Source organism: Lynx rufus, unplaced genomic scaffold (genome assembly GCF_022079265.1).
Source record: "Lynx rufus isolate CCGP_SWC_20201006 ecotype Redwood Valley unplaced genomic scaffold, mLynRuf1.p SCAF_11, whole genome shotgun sequence".
Lineage (NCBI taxonomy): Eukaryota > Metazoa > Chordata > Mammalia > Carnivora > Felidae > Lynx > Lynx rufus.
Window position 1 is genome coordinate 42812683 of NW_025814825.1, and position 21058 is coordinate 42833740.

The 21058-nt window shown below is 39.5% G+C and overlaps 1 protein-coding gene across 1 annotated transcript in view; it reads right to left on the reverse strand.

Moving 5' to 3' along the window:
* Window positions 1-7571: 7571 nt before the first annotated feature.
* PCGF6 (polycomb group ring finger 6) overlaps window positions 7572-21058 on the reverse strand; it is a 35224-nt gene continuing 21737 nt past the window's right edge. Inside the window, exons 9-10 of the mRNA XM_047073398.1 lie at window positions 18766-18852; window positions 7572-8780 (exon numbers count right to left, since the gene is read on the reverse strand). Coding sequence (XP_046929354.1) covers window positions 8724-8780; window positions 18766-18852 — 144 coding nt within the window. The 3' untranslated portion in view covers window positions 7572-8723. The remainder of the gene's footprint in view (window positions 8781-18765; window positions 18853-21058) is intronic.

Consider the following 21058-nt stretch of genomic DNA (forward strand, 5'->3'; position numbering starts at 1 on the left):
ACAGTTATATAATCTCTAGCTCTAATTTACATCTATTTTCAGCGAGTTGCCACTGGTTGCCATGAGCTCAGTTATAAAGACATTAAAAGCCTGGAGTTGATAAATTAGTAAATCAGGACCATTACAGTAACAAGGAAACAGGGTTCAGAATCATAAGGCAGGGGGGAGGAGAAGAGGAACCAACTACTAGAACAGGACAACAAAGGGAGTCTCTGAGACTGTGGGGAAGCCTGCCCACAAAGCGCATTAGCGATAACCAATATGACTTTCACATTCATTAGACAATGAGATCCCCTGCCTCCTGAGACTAATAACAGCTTTAATTTATTCAGTACCTACTTACTATGTGTCTGACACTGTTCTAGGCAGCAAACAGAATTATCTCACTTAAACCTCACAACCACTCTTTAGATAGTATTTGTATACCCATTTTACAAATGAAGAAATAGAGCCTTGGAATGGCAAGGTTAAAACCCATGTGTATTGTCACAGAGTTAGGGAGCTGGGATTTGAGCCTTGATCTTCTGACCGCAGTGCTTGTCTTTCCGATATTGCTTCTCTACAGAAAAGCAAGTCCCCTCACTTGAGGGAGTGGGAATCCTTATTTCTATCACCTTTTTCACCCCTTCTTCACCAGGTTTTACTTCAGGTTTTTCTGCCCCAGAAACCATGGGCAACACCAAGTCCCATAGGCAAACTGCTTTCCAGACTTCCTGAACCTGTTACCGTCCTGCATTGCAGTGAGGTCGTGGGAGCTCAAAACTGGGTTCTGAGCCCATCCAACTGAGTCACCTCCTACTAAAAATGAAACAGAATTAGATGTGATTACCTAATTCTTAAAAAGGAGTTTTAAAATGCAATTTTGCAAAGGAACTCTGTAGCTCAGTATCAAAGGGCCTGGAAATGAAGGAATATTACAGCAGGGACAATTCCTCAAGAGGTAATCAATCCAGGATACTTAGAATTCATTTTACTGCACTAGCTAAAGAAGACGGCAAGATTTGAGCTGTTGTCTGGAAACTAGAGTCCAAGTTTTAGCTCCAGACACAACACAAATCACCTATAGTCCTGCAGATAAACTTCTAAAACTTACTTGTGAACAAAAGCAGGGAGTCCAGAACCACCATTGATGACTCTAAAGGCAAATATGAAATCGTTTTTGAAATGTATTAAGAAATTCATTGCGGCGGCGGCGGGGACGGGGCAGGGGCGGTGCCTGGGTGGCTCAGTTGGTTGAGCGTCCAACTTTGGCTCAGGTCATGGTCTCCCAATTCACGAGTTCAAGCCCTTCATCAGGCTCTGTGCTGACATCTCATAGCCTGGAGCCTACTTCAGATTCTCTGTCTCCCTCTCTCTCTCTGCCCCTCCTCTGTTGGTGCTCTGTCTCTCCCTCTCTCAAAAATAAATAAACATTAAGGCACCTAGGTGCTTAGTCAGTTAAGTGTTCAACTTCAGCTCAGGTCATTATCTCCCTATTCACAAGTTCAAGCCCTGCGTCAGGCTCTGTGCTGACAGCTCAGAGCCTGGAGCCTACCTTGGATTCTGTGTCTCCATTTCTCTTCTGTCCCTCCCCTGCTTGCACTCTGTCTCTCTCAAAATTAAGTAAATATTCTAAAAACATTTTAAAGGGGTGCCTGGGTGGCTCAGTCGATTAAGCATCCAACTTTGCCTCAGGTCATGATGTCACAGTTTGTGAGTCTGAGCCCCGCCTCGGGCTGTGTGCTCACAGCTCAGAGCCCGGAGCCTGTTTCAGATTCTGTGTCGCCCTCTCTCTCTGCTAGCGCTCTCCCTCTCTCTTTCTCTCTAAAAAATAAATAAACATTAAAAATTTTTTAAAAATACATTTTTAAAAATAAACCTTTAAAAATTAAAAAAAAATTCATTGGAACAGAAATTAGATTGGTAGTTGTCAGGGCTAAAGAGAGGGGGCATAAGGGGTAACTCTTCAGTGGATACGGGGTTTTATTTTGGACTTATGGAAATGTTTTAGAACTAAAATGGAGGTGGTAGTTGCACAACATTGTGAACATACTAAATGCCACTGAATTGTTCACTTTAAAATGATTAATTTTATATCATGTAAATCTCACCTCAATCTAAAAAAATCCACTGATAGAGAATTTATGGAACTATCAGAAAAATATAATTACAAAGTCTACTATACCTTCTGCTCCAGCTGAGACCATTACGTACAGCCACCTGGGTCAATCAATCTCAGTTGGAAGGAATTCCGTTAGGACAACATAAGCCAGATCTAATAAGAGTATTGATTTTGAAGCAGAACCTAGAGAAAAAGCCAGAAATACCCCTGGATGTAAACAAAAGAAAGAATAGCTAGAAATATTGGTTGCTAATGAGCACCCATCACTGATTTCCAACTGATACTATTTTTATTATTCTATCATCAGAAATCTTCAAAGTCCTGAAAAGCATCTAAATCCTAAGAGTACGTTTTCCCCCTTAGAACCAAATAAGCTGGTGTGCCTGAAAGCCCAGTACTTAAAATGGAAATAACTGGGGGGGGGGGGGGCTTTATAGGATCTTAAAATAGAGCTCATATGTGAAATTTTATTTTTCTTTATAGAACATACACTACTAGCTTTGCTGCATGTTCAAACTTCATGTACATTTTAGATTTAAGCCAATCATGACTTCGCTATTTTCAAATATCTCATATGGTCTATGCCATTTGCAAAAGGGGCAAATGCTCCTGAATCCAGCCAAACAAAGGATTGTTATCATTAAATTACCATCCCGTGCTGCAAATCCTCAAAAGATGAGAAGAATGGTTACTATGTAGATCAAATGGCTTCTCTCTTCCTCTATTGATCTCTTAGATTATTTGATTGCACTCATGTTTTATGCTGATATTTGACAAGCTTACTCAGTGGGGGTGGTGACTAGCTAAAATTCATAAATTCTTGCTTACAATCCCTTGAAACACACAGAAATACAGACACATAGCCCAGGATTATAATAAGATACGGTGAATCACACTGCAGATATTTAAAGATTTGTTTCTACAGTTCTTTAGTGATTCCGAATAAAATAAAACAGAAAGTTCAGGCTACAAAGAAAAATGAAGATTGATCTTGGAGGGGTCTCCAGGCTCCCTTCCTCATCGATTAATTACCATACATCACCACATGGCCACTCCCTCCCCTGGTGAGGCAATTGGTCTCTGTGTGTAAGTCTGAGACATTTCATTCTAGCTCTATTGTATGCTCTTATTAATAGGGGCTATAGAATGTTAGCAGCGGGTAGCCAAAATCATAAATATAAGGGCTGGAGTTTTAGAATACGATCAGTAGCAGGTCTAGTTAGTTGCTGCATACTGTGCAGGGCAAAAAAGGTATTTTTCCTTAGAAGTATTTATTATACATTTTTCGTAAGTAATTTCTATGCCCGACGTGGTGCTCAAACTCAAGACTCCAAGATCAAGAGTTGAACACTCTACTAACCTAGCAAGCCAGGTGCCCCTAGAGGTGCTTACTAAAACAAATAAGGGGTTCTTGGCTGGCTCAGTCAGGAGAGCAAGTGACTCCCAGTCTCAGGATCGTGAGTTCAAGCTCCACATTGGGCATGGAGCCTACTTAAAAAAAAAATTAACTCACTTAGGTTTACTTATTATGCCATAAATATGAATAAAGGAGAAGTGTAACTTCCATTTCCCATGATTTCCTGCCATAAAGATTCATAAATGACATATGGAGTTCCTGATGTCCTTCAGGGCTAGACAAATCTTTTATCTTTACCTCAAGCCAGACTGAGCTCAGTAAAAGGAACTCCTGGCAACTGAAATTGTCTAAGGACTAATCTAGTCTGCAAAGTATAAGCAGCAGAGCTAAGACTAGAATTAGAGTGAAAGCAGAATCCAGGTCTGACGTTAGAGGCTGTGTCCCTGTCCCTCGCCTGGTTATCCAGAGAAGGAGATGAGTAGAGAAAATATATCAGAAAGAAGACAGGAAAAATAACAAACGTTTCAACATCAGTCTTTTAATATTAGCGGACCCCACCACTCATTAGAAAGGAACTAATGCAGCAAAGTAATCTAAGAAGTGACTACATAGGGACCATATTTGAATTTGATAGTAGACTATATGCCAGCTAAGGTTCTGAATACTTCCCATATTCTCATATTAATATTCTCATAACATCTCTTTGAGTTAGGTTCCTTTGTCCCTATTTACAGATCAGAGAAGTCATATAACATGTCCAAGACCATATGCCTTGCAGGAAGCAAATCTGGGAATCAAAGCTATGCAGTCTGGCTTGAAAATTCATGTCCTTAACCATTATGCAATACTGCCTCTATGTCTTTTTTTAGATAAAAAAATCTGTCCTGGAAACTTTTGCCATCTTCAATCTCTAATTTAAAATATTATTCACCCAGCTTTTCTCTTGGGAAAACATTTTCTTAAAAATATTCAAAGAAAAAAATCTGTTCTCATTTATATGAAAATATTATCACAATTAGAACCTCTGTAAAACTACAGACATCATCAGAACAGAATCAAAATGTAAAGATCAAACCATGTAAGTAAATATTTGGCATGCTTTCAGGAGATCGATATGGCATTTCATCTGTGAAATGACCATTAATCTCAATAGGTGATAAAATTTAGATTTCGTCAGTGCAGTTTTGAAGAGATGCCAATAATCAAACTCATTTGCAGAACAACATACTGAAAAGGGATAAAAACGAGGACCTACTCTTTGGTCATGATCTACTGAAGAAAACAGAGACAAACATTCAGAATCAGCATCTGCTCGAATCTTTTCTATTACTAGGGGTTTCCAAGATGAGAAAACACACTACAGAGGTTGCAACTCTTAGAATTTTAAAGAAAAAAAAAACTTGTAAGTTTAGTCACACAAACATGTGATAAACCAATTACAACTCGGTGATCCTACAAGAATACTCATCTAGGATGGAATCACAGAGGATACACTTAGAGCTGTCGGCACAGAGGCTGACCTGGGGCTTGAACTTACAAACCATGAGATCATGACCTGAGCCCAAGTCAGACGCTGAACCGACTGAGCTACTCAGGCACCCCGGTAGAGGTATTACTTTCAAGAATTCAAAGTCACTGTAGGAGACTCATTGTGTGCATGTATAGAACTGTGTTAGCTTGGGAACCAGAGAAGGAACTGTCAGAGACAAGAATGTCACTGAATCAACAGGCAAGGGCAATGCAGTAGAAGCAGAGGGGAAGCTCAGTGAAGCCCAAGGTCAGAGAAAATGACTTTGGCCCATACTAGAGAGAAAAGATTGGGACGGATCTAAGGGAGGAACTGAGAAATCTCCAAGCACACATTCTGCCAAACTACAACTACCACAAACTATCCCTCTGGGCATCTTTGCTTAGTGTCACCTCCAAGAGGGTTTAGGTAAAAACAAAGTGTGCCAAACAGCTATGCCAAACAAATTTACTCTTATAAGGCCACTGAAGCTGGTTTCTGAAATCCTTACTTCATATACTCTTGTTTAATTTTGTTTACAGTAGAAATTCTTTTTGAAAACTCTTTGATCTTATCTCATCATCACTGAAGGCGTGCTGTTGCTGGGGGCGGCCAGGCTAACCCAAGACAAGTCGGCATTTGTCTGTTCTTGCTTGTGCTTCTCCCACATCCGAGTCCTTGACCCTCTGGTTATTTGAAGACAGCCACCTTGTATTGTCCTGCCGTAAGTTTTTGCCTCTCCAAGTTAACCGTAAGCAACTGCTCAACCTTTGCTCGTTTTTGTTCTGGGTCTTATACCCTATCCCATTACCCTCCCATCTCTCAGTAGTTAAGTATGTTACCCAGAACTGGTACAACATGAATCAGACATTGGAAGTATTAACTCTCTTGATCTGAAACTGTATTTCTGTTGACGAAGCCGAAGATCACACTGATTTTAGGGGTAGAGATTTGAAAGCCAATCAATCAACTTTTTTTTTTTAACATTTATTTATCTTTGAGAGACAGAGAGAGATAGAGCACAAGTGGGGGAGGGGCAGAAAGAGAATGAGACACAGAATCCGAAGCAGGCTCCAGGCTCTGAGCTGTCAGCACAGGGCCCGATGTGGAGCTCGAACTCACAAACTGAGTTCATGACTGAAGTCAGATGCTTAACTGACTGAGCCACTCAGGCGCCCCCGGCGTTCTTCATTACTTGGTTTACTGCCTGGTGGGAACAATAGGCCAAATAGATATAACAAGATATAACCTAGTTCTTTGGAATTCTTTTATTTATTTTTTTTTATTTTTGCGAGAGAGAGATGGAGTGCGAGTGGGGAAGAGACAAGAGAGAGAGGGAGACACAGAATCCAAAGCAGGCTCCAGGCTCTGAGCCGTCAGCACAGAGCCTGATGTGGGGCTGAAACCCACAAACCGTGAGATCATGACCTGAACTGAAGTCGGACGCTCAATCTACTGAGCCACCCGGGTGCCCCTTTAGGAGTCTTCGAGGTCAAGTCCAGGAGGAAGCAAAAATACAAAGGATAGATCTCCTTGTGACTCTTATAGTATTTACCAGTGTCTGCTTTTTATTAAGATTCTGAGAGATGTATGTTAGGCTGTGAGTTCTTTGAAGATCACTCCTTTCATTTTAATCTTGTCCACACAATATCTAAAAAGCAATAACCTTTTGACTTGCTTATCGCAGAAGTGTTTATCAAGTAATTACATTTAATATTCTGCTTTAAAATAAGTATTTTCCTATGTTACTGAGCCCTTGGAATATCCTGTCCTTGTATGCCTAAGACCTTGGGCCACAGGGGGAGAGTTTAGCCTAACAATGTGACTCCTGGTGAATGCCTGTTTTTGTATACTTGGGGCCCTGGGACATGCTGTATCAGTTTGAGCAGTGGGTGGGTGCTGAACTCTTGATGGCTGAGTCAATCATATGGGCACTGGCTGCCTGCATGACTCATTCCCATTAAATCCCCTGGACACTAAGGTTCAGGTGAGCTTCCCTGGCTGGCAATAGTTTTCATATGTCACGTATCATTGCTGAAAGAATTAAACACTGTCCCGTATTCTCTGTGGGAAGACAACCGAAAGCTTATGCCTGGTTTCTCCTAGACTCGGCAATATACATCTTTCCCTTTGCAGATTTTAATCTGTATCCTTTTACTGTAATAAACTACAAGCATAAGTATAATGAGTCCTTCTAGTGAACCGCTAAACCTGAAGGCAGTCTTGGGGTGCCTGGCTGGCTCAGTCAGGAGAGCATGCAACTCTTAATCTCAGGGTCGTGAGTTCAAGCCCCAAATTGGGCATAGAGCCTACTTAAAACAAAACCTGAAGGTAGTCTTGGGAATCCCTGACAAAGATATGTTAACATGGGACAAGAATAAAAATAGCACGTAATTTGGGTAAGAAACATTTAAGAGGCAATGAATTCCATAGTTGCTATTCTGTCCACTGTCAAATAACAGCATCTAGTAAAATCAGTGAAGATGTTTATAAAATAACTATTTGATGGTATTTTAACTAATTTGGATACCTTATCTCGTAAGGAATTTTGGTTATTTTTGTTTCAATCCACAATAAATATGAACACTTCAAAATAGGTTAAAATAAATTTTTATTAAAAATTTTTATTAAATGTTAGAAGAGATTTATACACAATTCACAAATTCTTTACAAAACAATCGCCAAACCTCATTCATTTGTTTCTATATGCAGACTTGGAAATTTTGCAGTGAAATAGGGTTTACAAAATATTGTTTTAGAAAGTATCACAATGCTAATTTTAGGCAAAATAACATTTAAAACTGAAATCTTTGCACGTGAGCGAACTCTTAAACACCCGTATTCTTTATCCCAGTGACAAAGTAATGGGACAATGAACATAAACTGACTTACTGAGGAACAGTGAGTAAGTATTCTGTAAACTTGCAAATTCACTCGTTTATTTATTACTTTGAGAAGCAGTGGTGTTATAAGGTACTGACAACCAAACTACATACTCAAAGTGAATGCTAATCAAACTAACATTCAAATAATAAAGATAATGTTTCAAAGAGGCATCCCTTGTTGTTAAGATATGTTAAAGGAGTCTTTATTACACTGAAGGCTTACAGTACAGGCCATAAACCCTGCAGGAGACAGTCTCTTCACACAGAATGATAATTCATCCCTTTTAGAAGTATATATCATCTCTGTAGTAGTATTGCTGGTAAAAGAAAGACACGTGTTCCAAATATGATGGCAACATACAAAAGTGGCCAGTAGTTTTGGTCTTTGTCCAAGAGGTACACTCTGTAGTTTAACAAAGCCTGGCTTTGAATCTTCAGTTCAAAAGCATCCTTCTTTTCCAAAAGTATGACTGCCCAACGGATACCATTCCAGAGAGCAGAATCCTAACTGCCAACGGGAAAGGGATATGGCTCAACAAAGAAGAAAATAGTAACCGATTTACCTCAAAGATTAGGAAGCAAAATCAATGTCAAAGTATTTGAGATCACAAGGAATTTAAAAATTTAATGCTCTGAAAATTTCCCCCTGAGCTATGGATGCTTTTTATATATAGTTTCTAGTAAAACAGATGCATTCCGTCATTCCAAGTTGTACTTATAAATGTTATGAATCTACGTGCTGAAAATAGATAAGTTATGTCTCCAGCAGCACAAAATGGTAGCTATTACATGTTGTGTGGAAATCTTTGGTGAAATGCAATCCTGCAGAAGCCTCATTATTTCGTTTCCCTCCTCCTAATGCTGCTAGAATCTTCAAGTAATTTTCAGAGGAGAAACCACAAGACCATAATGGAGGACCAGCAGACCATCCTGAAAAGAAAAAAAAGTGTTTTGCAGTTATTTGAAAACCGGTTATGCAAACAATCAAGTCAAGCCAGATACAGTTTATTTTTCATAGCCCAACACTAATGTGAAATTCTTTGATTTAAAGAAAATAAAGGGTCCAAGTAAATAGACTTACTTATTCATTCACCTTATCACCAAATATTCCCTGTCACTGTGCCTTTTTAAATGACTCTCAAAGGTAATTCTGAAACTCCACAATTAGCCAGGGATGTTTGTGGCTAAACAGTTCTCTGAAAAGAACTCAAAGAGATACACCTTTCCTTCTGCGTGGACTACTTTCCTGAAAAAAGACTCAATTATCATAAAACACCATGGATCTGTGAAGAAATTAAACATTTATCTCCACATAAATGCAGCTCACTACCATTCACTGTTAAGAAAACTGTGGAACTCTTACCCGTTTAATACATTATACATTTTAACTGTGCCTAAAAGACTGTTCACAACACAGTTTAACCTTTCTTTGATGTCTAGAGTCATCATTATGAACACTGAATACACTGTTCTGTAACACAGTGATGTCTTCGGTCTCTGGGCAACTTAACCCTACACTAAATGACTCCAGGTACTGTGTTTCTGAATCTTTTCATCTGCTCTTTTGGGTTTCTGTCTCGTCTTTTGATAATCAGGTCTTAATCCTTTGTGTTCTCACCATGTCTGCATCCAGGAAGCAATCCACCTTTTAAAGGTGCTATTTCTTTCTTTCTTTAATGTTAATTTATTTTTGAGAGAGCGAGAGAGCGAGAGAGAGAGCGTGCGCGAGCAGGGGAGGGGGCAGAGAGGAAGACAGAGGATCCCAGGCGGGCTCTGCGCTGACAGCAGAGAGATCATGACCTGAGACAGTGACCCAAGCTAGCAGTCAGGACACTTAACCAATTGAGCCACCCAGGCGCCCCTAAAGTGCTATTTCTAACCTACTATGAACTGGAAAATTAGCTAAAAAGTAACTTGTTGGGGAGTATGCCATGAGCAATGGGCTGACCCTGAGCAACACAGAGGGGGAATGGTGACATGCACGCCTTGCATTTCCAATCACATTCTAGCTATTTCTCTCTTCTTTGTTAAGCTTTTCCACGGCTCTACTTCCTCATCTCTCATTTATTACACAATTCACTGCAATCTGGATTCTGTTCCTGGCAACTCTAGTGAAAGCTCACCAGAATTCTAGGAAAGGGTTCACAAATTCAAAGGCCTACCTACAAGGCCAGGAAAGTAACATAGATGAATATGTGAGTTAGGCATGTGAGTCCATAGGGAAAGTGGAGACCACTGGTAAACCAGAGAGCAGATGTGTAGCTACAGGAATTTAAACTCAAAAATATTTACAACACAGTAAGCCATGTAAAACACAATTTCATACTATATTTGGCCCATGGACCATCAGATCTATTCTAGACTAATTAGCCTAATCTAAGTAAATGAATTTATATTATAACACAAACAGATTCTATCAATGTTCTTACAAGAATACAAATTACATTTTACATGTTAATTTTTTGCATGTAGTTATTCATGTTTCAGAAATGAAAGCATCATTTGCAAAATGACATGCTGAGATGTCAAACTGAAAATAGCTTACAAGTGGTTTTAAAACCTCAAAACAACTTCAATGTATGTATAAAATCACATTTTATGAAATGAAATAATTATAATTCAAGTCTCTATGTCTATTATATTTATATTCTATATACATAGATATAAATATTATTTGTATTTTGTAGTTAGAGATATCTCTATCCATGGTCTTCTTGAACTATCCAAACAGAATGAGTCTTCTAAAATTTAAGTCAGAGTAGGTCACTTCTGTCCTTGGCTTAAATCTCTCCAAAAATAATTTCCCATATTAATTTCCCAATTAAAATCCAAAGTTCATACTATGGCCTATAAAGTCCTGCACATGGTTTTATTCTGACTGCCCAGATCTCAGCTCCTACCATTCTCCTCCCCTTTCCCACAGAAGGTATATTATTCATTTAGCTGAGAGGTCCTGAGAGTCCATGAATCTTACATTGTTGTCAATGAGGACTTTAATTGTATTATAGGTTAAGTTCAGGGACTTGCTCATCTCTGAATCTCCCTACGTGTCTAGAATAGTGCTCTGTAAATATAATAAAACCTTGGATTGTGAGTAACTTGTTTTGTGAGTGTTCTGCAAGATGAGCAAACATTTCTAATAAATTTTAACTTGATAAACGAGTGGTATCTTGCAATTTGAGTAGTACATGATGCTGAACATCACAAGATCACAACTGAGCCAATGGTTCTACTCTCTCTCTCTCTCTCTCTCTATGGGGGATTGTGGGTGATCATCTCCCATGCTCGGATCTTAGGCCACGGTGTTTGGCAGAAATCAGTGATTTTTCAGAACACTGGAAGGTACCCACACAACTGGCACTAGTGTATTTTTTGTCACTTCAAAGCACCTATGGACAGTCCTTTGCTTGTCCATACAAGAGTAAGCTTAGGAATGCTTTGCTTCATTCTAGGTCAGGCTGACTGCAGATATAGACCCTTTCGTCTGCTGCCTTATTGCCAGTTACATTAAATACAGTATATGACAAGAGTTCATTAATACTGTACTATAGGCAACATCTGTGTGAGTATATACAATGGCCCCCATGCAGAAAAAGATTCCATTGAGCCAAAAGATAGCAGTGGTTCCATTAGTGATAGTGAAAGTCTTCCTACATAATAACCCTCCTCTCTCCTCTCCCTCACACGAGCCACAAAGGTTTTCAAAGGTAAGTACAGGTTAATTTATTTTTCTTTATATTTTATGTTTTCCTTATTATTTTATATTATATTACAGTATTGTAATCATTCTGTATGAATATTTTGGGGTTGTGGAATGAATCATCTGAGTTTCCATTATTTCTTATGGGGAAATTCGTTTTATACAAGTGCTCTGGATTACAAGCACGTTTCCGAAATGAACTATGCTCGCAAACTAAGGCTTTACTGTATGTTTTAAAAAATATTTCTTTAACAGACAGTACCCACAAGTAGGGGAGGGGCAGAGAGAGGAGAGAGAATCCCAAGCAGGCTCCATGCTGTCAGTGCAGAGCCTTAACCAGGGCTTGATCCCATGACCTGTGAGATCATGACCTGAGCTGAGATCAAGAGTTGGCCACTTAACCAACTGAGGCAGCCAGGTGCTCCAGTAAATATTTTTTGAAGTAATATTTTCTACCTACTCCACTGGGATTTTACTCCTAGTTTCTTTCTTACATTTCTAATCAAGTAAGCTTAATTTTTTAAAAGATAATCATTTTCTAAGATTTTTGAAGTTTAACATTATAAAATTTTTAGGGAATGGCTTTGTTTATACCTCTAAGTATGCTTTAGTTATCGAAGAAATAATTTTGTTTCTATATTTTAGGAAGATTCTTTTAAACTGTTACTAAAATGTAGACAGTTGGCAAGGTACTATATTTCTAAAAATGTGTTAACAATAAATTGAATAATCACCTGAAAAAGTATTTGGTTACCCTTCTGTTAAGAGCCTGAGCTTTAAGTTCAAATTTTCAACAGTTGACTGTTGATTCTATGACTAACTAGCCAAGTGATCCTGGACAAGGTATGCAACCTCTGTACATCAATTTTCTAAATTATAAGATCCACCAATGGATGTTAGAATAGAGAGCCAAATTTGAAGAGAAACAGGATAACTGCATAGTTTCAAAGTATCTCCCCCCACATTATCAATTCCAAAGAGAAAAACCTACCAGTATTAAATATCTCCTGATGATACTCTGAGAATGGCACATCACTTGTATGTGATGTGCTAAAAACGCATAACCTCAATCTAGTCATGAGAAAACATCTGACAAACCCAAATGAAGGACAGTTTATAAAATAACTGACCAATACTCTTCAAAAGTATCAAAGTCATGAAAACAAGGAAGAACTGGAGAACTGGGAGAAGACAAGGAGACATGATGACTAAATACAATGTGGATCCCAGGACAGAGAAAGGACAACCATGGGAAAAGTAGCAAAACCCAATGTCTGCAGTTTTGTTAACAGTATTGTAACAATGTCAATATCTTAGTTTTGATGATTGTACTGTGGTCATGGAAGACGTTAACACTAAAGGATGCTGGGTGAGATCTACATAGGAACTTTCATACTATTTTGTAACTTTTCTCTAAGTCTTAAAGTATCTCAAAATAACATTTTAAAAAAGATAAAAGGAGATAGTAATTGTTATCTTTTTTTAAGTTTACTTATTTGAGAGAGAGAGAGAGAGAGAGAGATAAAGAGTAAGCATGAGCAGGAGAGGGGCACAGAGAGGAGAGAATCCCAAGCAGGCTCTGCTATCAGCACAGAAGCCTACGCCAGGCTTGATCCCATGGAACTGTGAGATCATGACCTAAGCTAAAATCAAGAGTTGGACATCTAACTAACTGAGCCACCCAAGCACCCCATTAATTGTTATCTTTTAAGGTTGTTGTGAGGCTTACACAAGATAACACATGTTCTGGGGCACCTGGTTGGCTCAGTCAGTGGAGTGTGACTCTTGATCCCAGGGTTGTGGGTTTGAGCCCCACGTTGGGTATAGAGATTACTTAGCTCAAGAAATGTTAATTATTAGTGGTATTGTCTTTTTCTGAACTCTAAGCAATTTCACATCATATATGTGTTTTTCCTTAATTAGTCTGGCAGGCTTATCAATGGATTTCCCTTTTTCTTTTCACTTTTCAACCCAAATAACTTCAAGACTAAGTCCTAACACCATTTCATTCTATCACTAAGCTGGCTATGTTGCAAAAATAATTACATTTCATGCAACTTCATGTCCTTTTTCTTGCTCAAGGAAAAGCCAGCTACGTTTTTCAAAGAAACAGAAAGGTGACAGAAAGTCCTCTTTCTTCTTTGTAAATCATATATAAAATTCAAGTTAATAATGACAGCCATTAAAAAAAAAGTAATGGTCCCCAATCATGGTATGCTAATTACTTTTGTTACTCTGACAAACTGTTATCACAACTAAATATACCTATAAAACTAAAAGATAATTACAACCTATAATATTGCAGTAAAGAACAGTTAACCTTGGAGCATCTTTCTAATACTCAATTACATATAAGTTTCATTAGCAAAATTACAAAATTTGTAATTTTTTAAAAAAATCCAGGGGCGCCTGGGTGGCGCAGTCGGTTAAGCGTCCGACTTCAGCCAGGTCACGATCTCGCACTCCGTGAGTTCGAGCCCCGCGTCAGGCTCTGGGCTGATGGCTCAGAGCCTGGAGCCTGTTTCCGATTCTGTGTCTCCCTCTCTCTCTGCCCCTCCCCCGTTCATGCTCTGTCTCTCTCTGTCCCCCCAAAAAAAAAAAAATAAAAAAAAAACGTTGAAAAAGAAAAAAAAAAAAAAATCCAAATACTGGGGCACCTGGGTGGCTCAGTCAGTTGAGTGTCTGACTCTTGATTTCAGCTTAGAGTCGTGATCCCATGGTTGTGGGATCGAGCCCTACATCAAGCTCTGCGCTGAGTGTGGGGCCTGCTTGGGATTCTCTTTATCCCTCTCTCTCTCTCTGCCTGCCCTCTGCTCAAGCATGCTTTCTCTCTCTCTCTCTCTCTCAAAAAAAAAAAAAAAAAAGAAATCCAAATGCCATTTAAAAAGTTATGAAAAACTGTGAATGACCATGAAATGGCAATCAGTATTAATTTGGAGGTTACAATAAAATATTAATGAGTAAGCAAATCTGCATTGATCAGCTGTATATTCTTTTGGGCCCTACTCAGTTCGCTCACTATGTCTGTGAGATTCATCCATGTTGATGGATATGGTAGTTGTATTTAATTGTATGTATATGTCACAATTTTTTACTCATTTTTTTGTTGGGCATATGGGTTGCTTCCAGTTTGTGGCTATCATGATCAAACTATTACCAACTACCTTGTACATGTCTTGTGGTAGACATAATATTCATTTCTATTGAGTCTATACTCGGGAATGGAATTGCTGGGGAATAGGGTGTACATCCATGGCTTTAGTAGGTACCACCAAAAGAACGCCAAAGTGGCTGAACCAGTTCACACCCCCACTAACCACGCACGTAAATTCTAGTTGCTCCACACCCACACCAACACTTAGATTGTGAGTCTTTTGCATTTTGCTAGGTCAACTTGGCCAAACTAGAACTATATTTCCCCAAATCCCTCCCCTGTTAGGTTAGCCAATAGAGATTTGTGTAAGATAAGATGTGCCAAGTGGAAGGAGGCAGAAGCCATTATGCTCAGGTCATCATAGAGCACCCGATGCTCGTTCAGCTTATACACATTGTTGCTGGTATGCTGGCTCACATTGTAGGGACAGGAAGGCAGCCAGGCCTGCCACTAATTCCTCTTGCTCCCACAAGAGCTCCACCTTCAGCTTCTCTGAGTTCTGGGCCAAAGACCACCAGCTTTGTCTACAGATCACCCATGTCACTGAAGATGGAACTGATGAGACACACATTCCAGTTTCTCCTTACAGGTTCCAATTTATTCTCACTATTCCCCACTCATGACGGTCTTTTCTTCCAATTGCTGCCCTGTTGATTTACAATGACTACTGGTCCATAGGCACTATCTTTCAATACACTTCTTCACCGGCCCCTGCAGTTGTTTAAGGTATAATTCTGTAATATTCATTTGGGTTCTATTTCTCCAATGGAATCCTAACTGTTAAAACTGATGAATCCAGGGGTGCCTGGGTGGCTCAGTCAGTTAAGTGTCCGACTCTTGATTTTAGCTCAGGTCATGATCTCAGGGTTCGGGAGACTGAGCCCCTTTTTGGGCTCTGCGCTGACAGTGTAGAGCCTGCGTGGAATTCTCTCTCTCTCTCTGCCCCTCCCCTGCTCACTTGCTCTCAAAATAAACAAACTTAAGGGGCACCTGTGGCTCATGTGGTTAAGCATCCAACCCCGGCTCAGGTCATGATCTCACAGTTCCTGAATTTGAGCCCCATGTTAGGCTCTGTGCTGACAGCTCAGAGCCCGGAGCCTGCTTCGGATTCTGTCTCCCTCTCTCTCTGCCCCGCCCCTGCTCACACAATCTGTCTCTCAAAAAAAAAATAATAAACGTTAAAAAAATAAAATAAGAATCGGGGCGCCTGGGTGGCTTGGTTAGTTAAGCATCCGACTTCGGCTCAGGTCGTGATCTCACGGTCCATGGGTTCGAGCCCCGCGTCGGGCTCTGTGCTGACAGCTCAGAGCCTGGAGCCTGTTTCCGAGTCTGTGTCTCCCTCTCTCTCTGCCCCTTCCCCGTTCATGCTCTGTCTCTCTCTGTCTCAAAAATAAATAAACGTTAAAAAAAATTTTTTTTTTTAATTTTTTTTTTTTCAACGTTTATTTATTTTTGGGACAGAGAGAGACAGAGCATGAACGGGGGAGGGGCAGAGAGAGAGGGAGACACAGACTCGGAAACAGGCTCCAGGCTCCGAGCCATCAGCCCAGAGCCTGACGCGGGGCCCGAACTCCCGGACCGCGAGATCGTGACCTGGCTGAAGTCGGACGCTTAACCGACTGCGCCACCCAGGCGCCCCCAAAATTTTTTTTTTAAATAAAAAATAAAAATAAATAAACTTAAAAAAAATAAAACAAAAAACTGGTGAATCCAGGTAAAGCATAGATGAATGTTCACTGTGCTATTTCTACGACTTTCCTAAAGGTTTAAAAAATTTTCAAAGTATAGAGGTGGCTGGGTGGCTTAGTTGGCTGAGCATCCACTTCAGCTCAGATCATGATCTCAGTTTATGAGTATGAGCCCCACATTGGGCTCACTCCTGCTGGCATGGAGCCTGCTTTGGATCTTCTGACCCCCTCTCTCTCTACCCCTCCCCTGCTTGTGTTCTCTGTCTCTCTCTCTCAAATAAATAAACATTAAAAAAATTTTTTTTCAGAGTACAAAGATTAATATAACACCTTTGTAACCAGTACTCAGTTTTATTGAGTATTAACACTTTTGTTTCAAATTTCTTTTTAAAGTGATGTAAATTTTACATCTTTCTATCTGAAAGAATAAAGTGTTACCAACCCTCATTAAATCTGAGTGGTGGGTGCAAGGAAATCTGTAGCAAATTGGTAAAAAGAAAACCATGCAAAAAATAAATAAAATTCTCCACAACAGACCAGTCATTAGGCTGCAGAAATTTCGGCCATAGTTCTTTACAGGTTGGTGGTAAAGTACAGCCACAAAAATCATATCAAAATATACCAATTCTTTGTTTCCTATCGAAGAAAACATACACCTTCCCTATGATCCAACAATTCCACTGCTAGTTAGTTGTCCAAAGTAAGTGAAAGCAAAACTGATTTAAAAAGATGAGGAGAAGGGGCGCCTGGGTGGCTCAGTCGGTTGAGCGTCCGACTTTGGCCCAGGTCACGATCTCACGATCCGTGAGTTCGAGCCCCGCGTCCGGCTCTGGGCTGATGGCTCAGAGCCTGGAGCCTGCTTCAGATTCTGTGTCTCCCTCTCTCTAACCCTCCCCCGTTCATGCTCTGTCTCTCTCTGTCTCAAAAAATAAATAAACGTTAAAAAAAATTTAAAAAAAAAAAATGAGGAGGAAGAAAATGTATACTTGTGTTCATAGCTACTTTATTTGTATTTTTTTATTAAAATGTTTTATTTATTTTTGAGAGAGTACAAGCAGGGGAAGGGAAGAGACAGGGGGACACAACATCCAAAGCAGGCTCTGCATTGACAGCAGTGAGCCAGATGTGAAGCTCGAACTCACAAACTGCGAGATCATAACCTGAGCTGAAGTTGGACGCTCAACCGACAGAGCTACCAGGTGCCCTGCTACTTTATTTGCATTAGCCAAAAAGGGGAAATAACCCAAGTGTCCATGAATAGGAAAATGGATAAAATATGGCATGTTATACAATGAAATACTATGCAGCAATGAAAAGAAACAAACTATTGCTACATGTAACCACATGGATAAATTTCAACATGAGGGATGAAAGATGCCAGACACAAAAGAGTACTTGATTCCACTTACATGACATTCCAGAATAAACAAAATTAATCTATGGTAAACATAGGTATAAATATTTATGATCCTGGATTAGGAAATGGTTTCTCAGATATGACACCAAATACAGAAGGAGAAAGGGGTGCCTGGGTGGCTCAGTTGGTTAAACGACCGACTCTTGATCTGAGCTCAGGTCATGATCTCGCGGTTCCTGAGTTCAAGCCCTGTGTCGGGCTCTGTGCTGACAGGGCAGAGCATGCTTGGGATTCTCTTTCTTCTCTCTCTCTGCTCCTCCCTTGTTCACATATACTTGTGCGTGCGCGTGCGCTCTCTCTCAAAATAAATAAATACATACATACATAAACTCAAAAACAAAAACAAACAAAAAAAAAACCAAAACCAGAAGGAGCAAAAGGAAAACCAGATAAAATGCACTTCATTATAAAAACTTTGTGTTTCAAAGGTCATCACAAAGAAAATGAAAAGACAACCCACTGAATGGGAGAAAATTTTTACAAATCAGATATCTGATAGTGGATGAGTATACAGAAGATATGAAAAACTCTTATAACTCAATAATAAAAATCCCCAATTTTTAAAAATGGGCAAAGGATCTAAATAGAAATTTCTCCAACGATATACAAATGGCCAGTAAACACACAAAAAGATCCTCAACATGATTAGTCATCAGGGAAATAAAATCAAAACCACTACGAGATGCCACTGCACACCCAATAGGATGGCTATAATCAAACAAACCGAGGGGTGTCTGAGTGGCTCAGTCGGTCAAGCGTCCGACTCTTGATTTTGGCTCAGGTCTGTCTCTCGCTCTCTCTCTCTGCCCCTTCCCCTCTTGTACTCTCTCTCTCAAAATAAATAAACTTAAAAAAAAAAGAGAAAATTATGGAATCTTTATTAAAACCGTTGATAACATTTCTTTCATTAAACAACGTGCCTGTCAGGCAGAAGTACGATAAAGTCTAGGACCCACCTGCATTGCTGCATCACCAATCGCACGTCGGATCTCCCTTAGAGTCTGATACTGCTCCAACAAGTGATCGCCACAGATGATATCTACCTATGGGCAAATAAGAGTATCAGATTGCTTTCCTGCTTCAAAAAACCATATGAAAAAAATTAAGAGAAACTTACATAATTATTTCCAAACTAGACTTTGCTATTTTATTTTGGACAGATTAAACACTCTCAAGACATATTTTAAAAACTTGCTATAAAAATAAAGTAAAATGGAAAGGGTATTAGAAGACATAGCAGGATAATAGTATAGTACAGCAGGCACTCAAAATGTTCCCTTGAATCTCTGAGAATAAATAAAATGACATTTGATATATTCAGCATAAGGCAGCACGGGAAGGTACATTTTTTTAAGTTCCATGATAAAATTGTTAAAAGGGTATATAATACTTAAAAAGGCTTTTAGTTACTTGAATAATTCTCTTACAAGGACTATCTCACTTTCCAACAATGAAGAGTCTAACAGTGACATCAAGTGCACACTAAGGGAGCTGTTTTATAAATGGAACATCTTAAGATTTTTTAGTTCTTTGGGAAGTCAAAGCTCTAAGATAAATCTTTTACGGTGAATGCTCTAGAAAGAATGACATTCAGTGACATATTACAAGGTAGTAAGATTCCAGTATACTTACTTGCTAAGACAGAAATGCAAATCTTCAATCTTTCTTTGTCTTTCAAGGAGTGCTCCTTTCCCATTGCCTTAAAATGGGGTCAGGTTCTTGATGTCTTATTCATATAGATCCCTTCATTGACTACATCTCCTAACGTCACTGTTTAGTTTATGGTGTGACAGTTCTTCTTGTCCTCTAACCCAGAATAGAATATCACCTCTGACTCTTAGTTCTCCTTTCCCTTTCTTCTCATACGCAAACAGTTAAAAAGTCCTGCGGCTTCTTTCTTCATAATACCTCTCAGTGTTCCTATCATCCTTTCAGCGGCTACCCCTGGGCTTAAAGCTGAAATCCCCTTCTAACCAGATCTTCCTACTTTCAAATTCTGTTTACTGTAAAATTCCTGTCCAATGCCAACGTTATTAATCTCCTTGAAAGCTTCAGCATAGGTGGGGAAGAATCATAAAAGCAGTTGAATTTCACTGAGAAGCCACTATGTATACCATATGTTATACTATGTATATAATCTTCACATTCTTGTGAGCTAGGTATTATAATGCCCAATTTACAGATAAAAATACTAAGAGGTAAAGACATTTAACTTTCCTAAAGTCGCAAAGCTAGTAACTAGTAAAGTCCAGATCTAAACCCAGGTCTGTCCCCAGGTCTATCTTTCTCCAAAGCCTAAGTGCACATCAGGGGTTAGCAAACTTGTTCTATAAAGGGGTAGACGCTAAATATATTAGGCTTTGTAGGCCCTAGGATCTCTGTCATAGCTCCTCAAATCTGCCACAATAGCACGAAAACAGCCTTAGTATGGCTGCGTTCCAATGAAATTTTATTTATAAAAACAGATGGCAGGCTAGATCTAGCCTATGGGCCAGTTTGTCAACGCACATGCTAGATCTTAAGGCACAAACTCCAATTAGCACCAACTTTAAAAAAAAAAAAAAAAGATTTTTAAAAAGTAATCTCTACACCCAATGTGGGGCTCGAACCCACAACCCCGAGATCAAGGGTCACATGCTCCACTGACTGAGCCAGCGAGGTGCCCCCAATTAGTACCAGCTTTTGTGTCTCACACCTACTAGTTTCAACATTGGCAGAGCAAGCCTTGTTTGCAAGATGATTTGAAAGCTATGACAGAATATTTTGTGCACAGACCTCAGATCCATGAAAAACTAAAGAATTTGGAAACAATCATCATGTTTTGATTAAGTATTCAGCAATCCAGAGACCATCACTCTTCATGGGCTTCTCTCCATGGTATACATTTATGGTCTGGTTACTGTATTTTTCTTTTCAACTTAATCTTAACCCCCAGAAGTTGGCCAGTTACTAACAGTTTGATGTGGATGGCCCTAGATGCTACGTGCACATGTGGGATTTGCGTAGCTCAGTCGCTTAAGTGTCCAACTTTGGCTCAGGTCATGATCTCACAGCTCATGGGTTCAAGCCCTGCATCAGGCTCTGTGCAGACAGCTTGGAGCCTGGAGCCTACTTTGGATTCTGTCTCCCTCTCCCCCTGCCCCTCCCCCGCTCATGCTTTGTCTCTCTCCCTGTCAAAAATAAGTAAATAGTAAAAAAAAAATTTAAAAACCCCTAAAAACCTTAATATAGCATAGACATCTCTGAAGT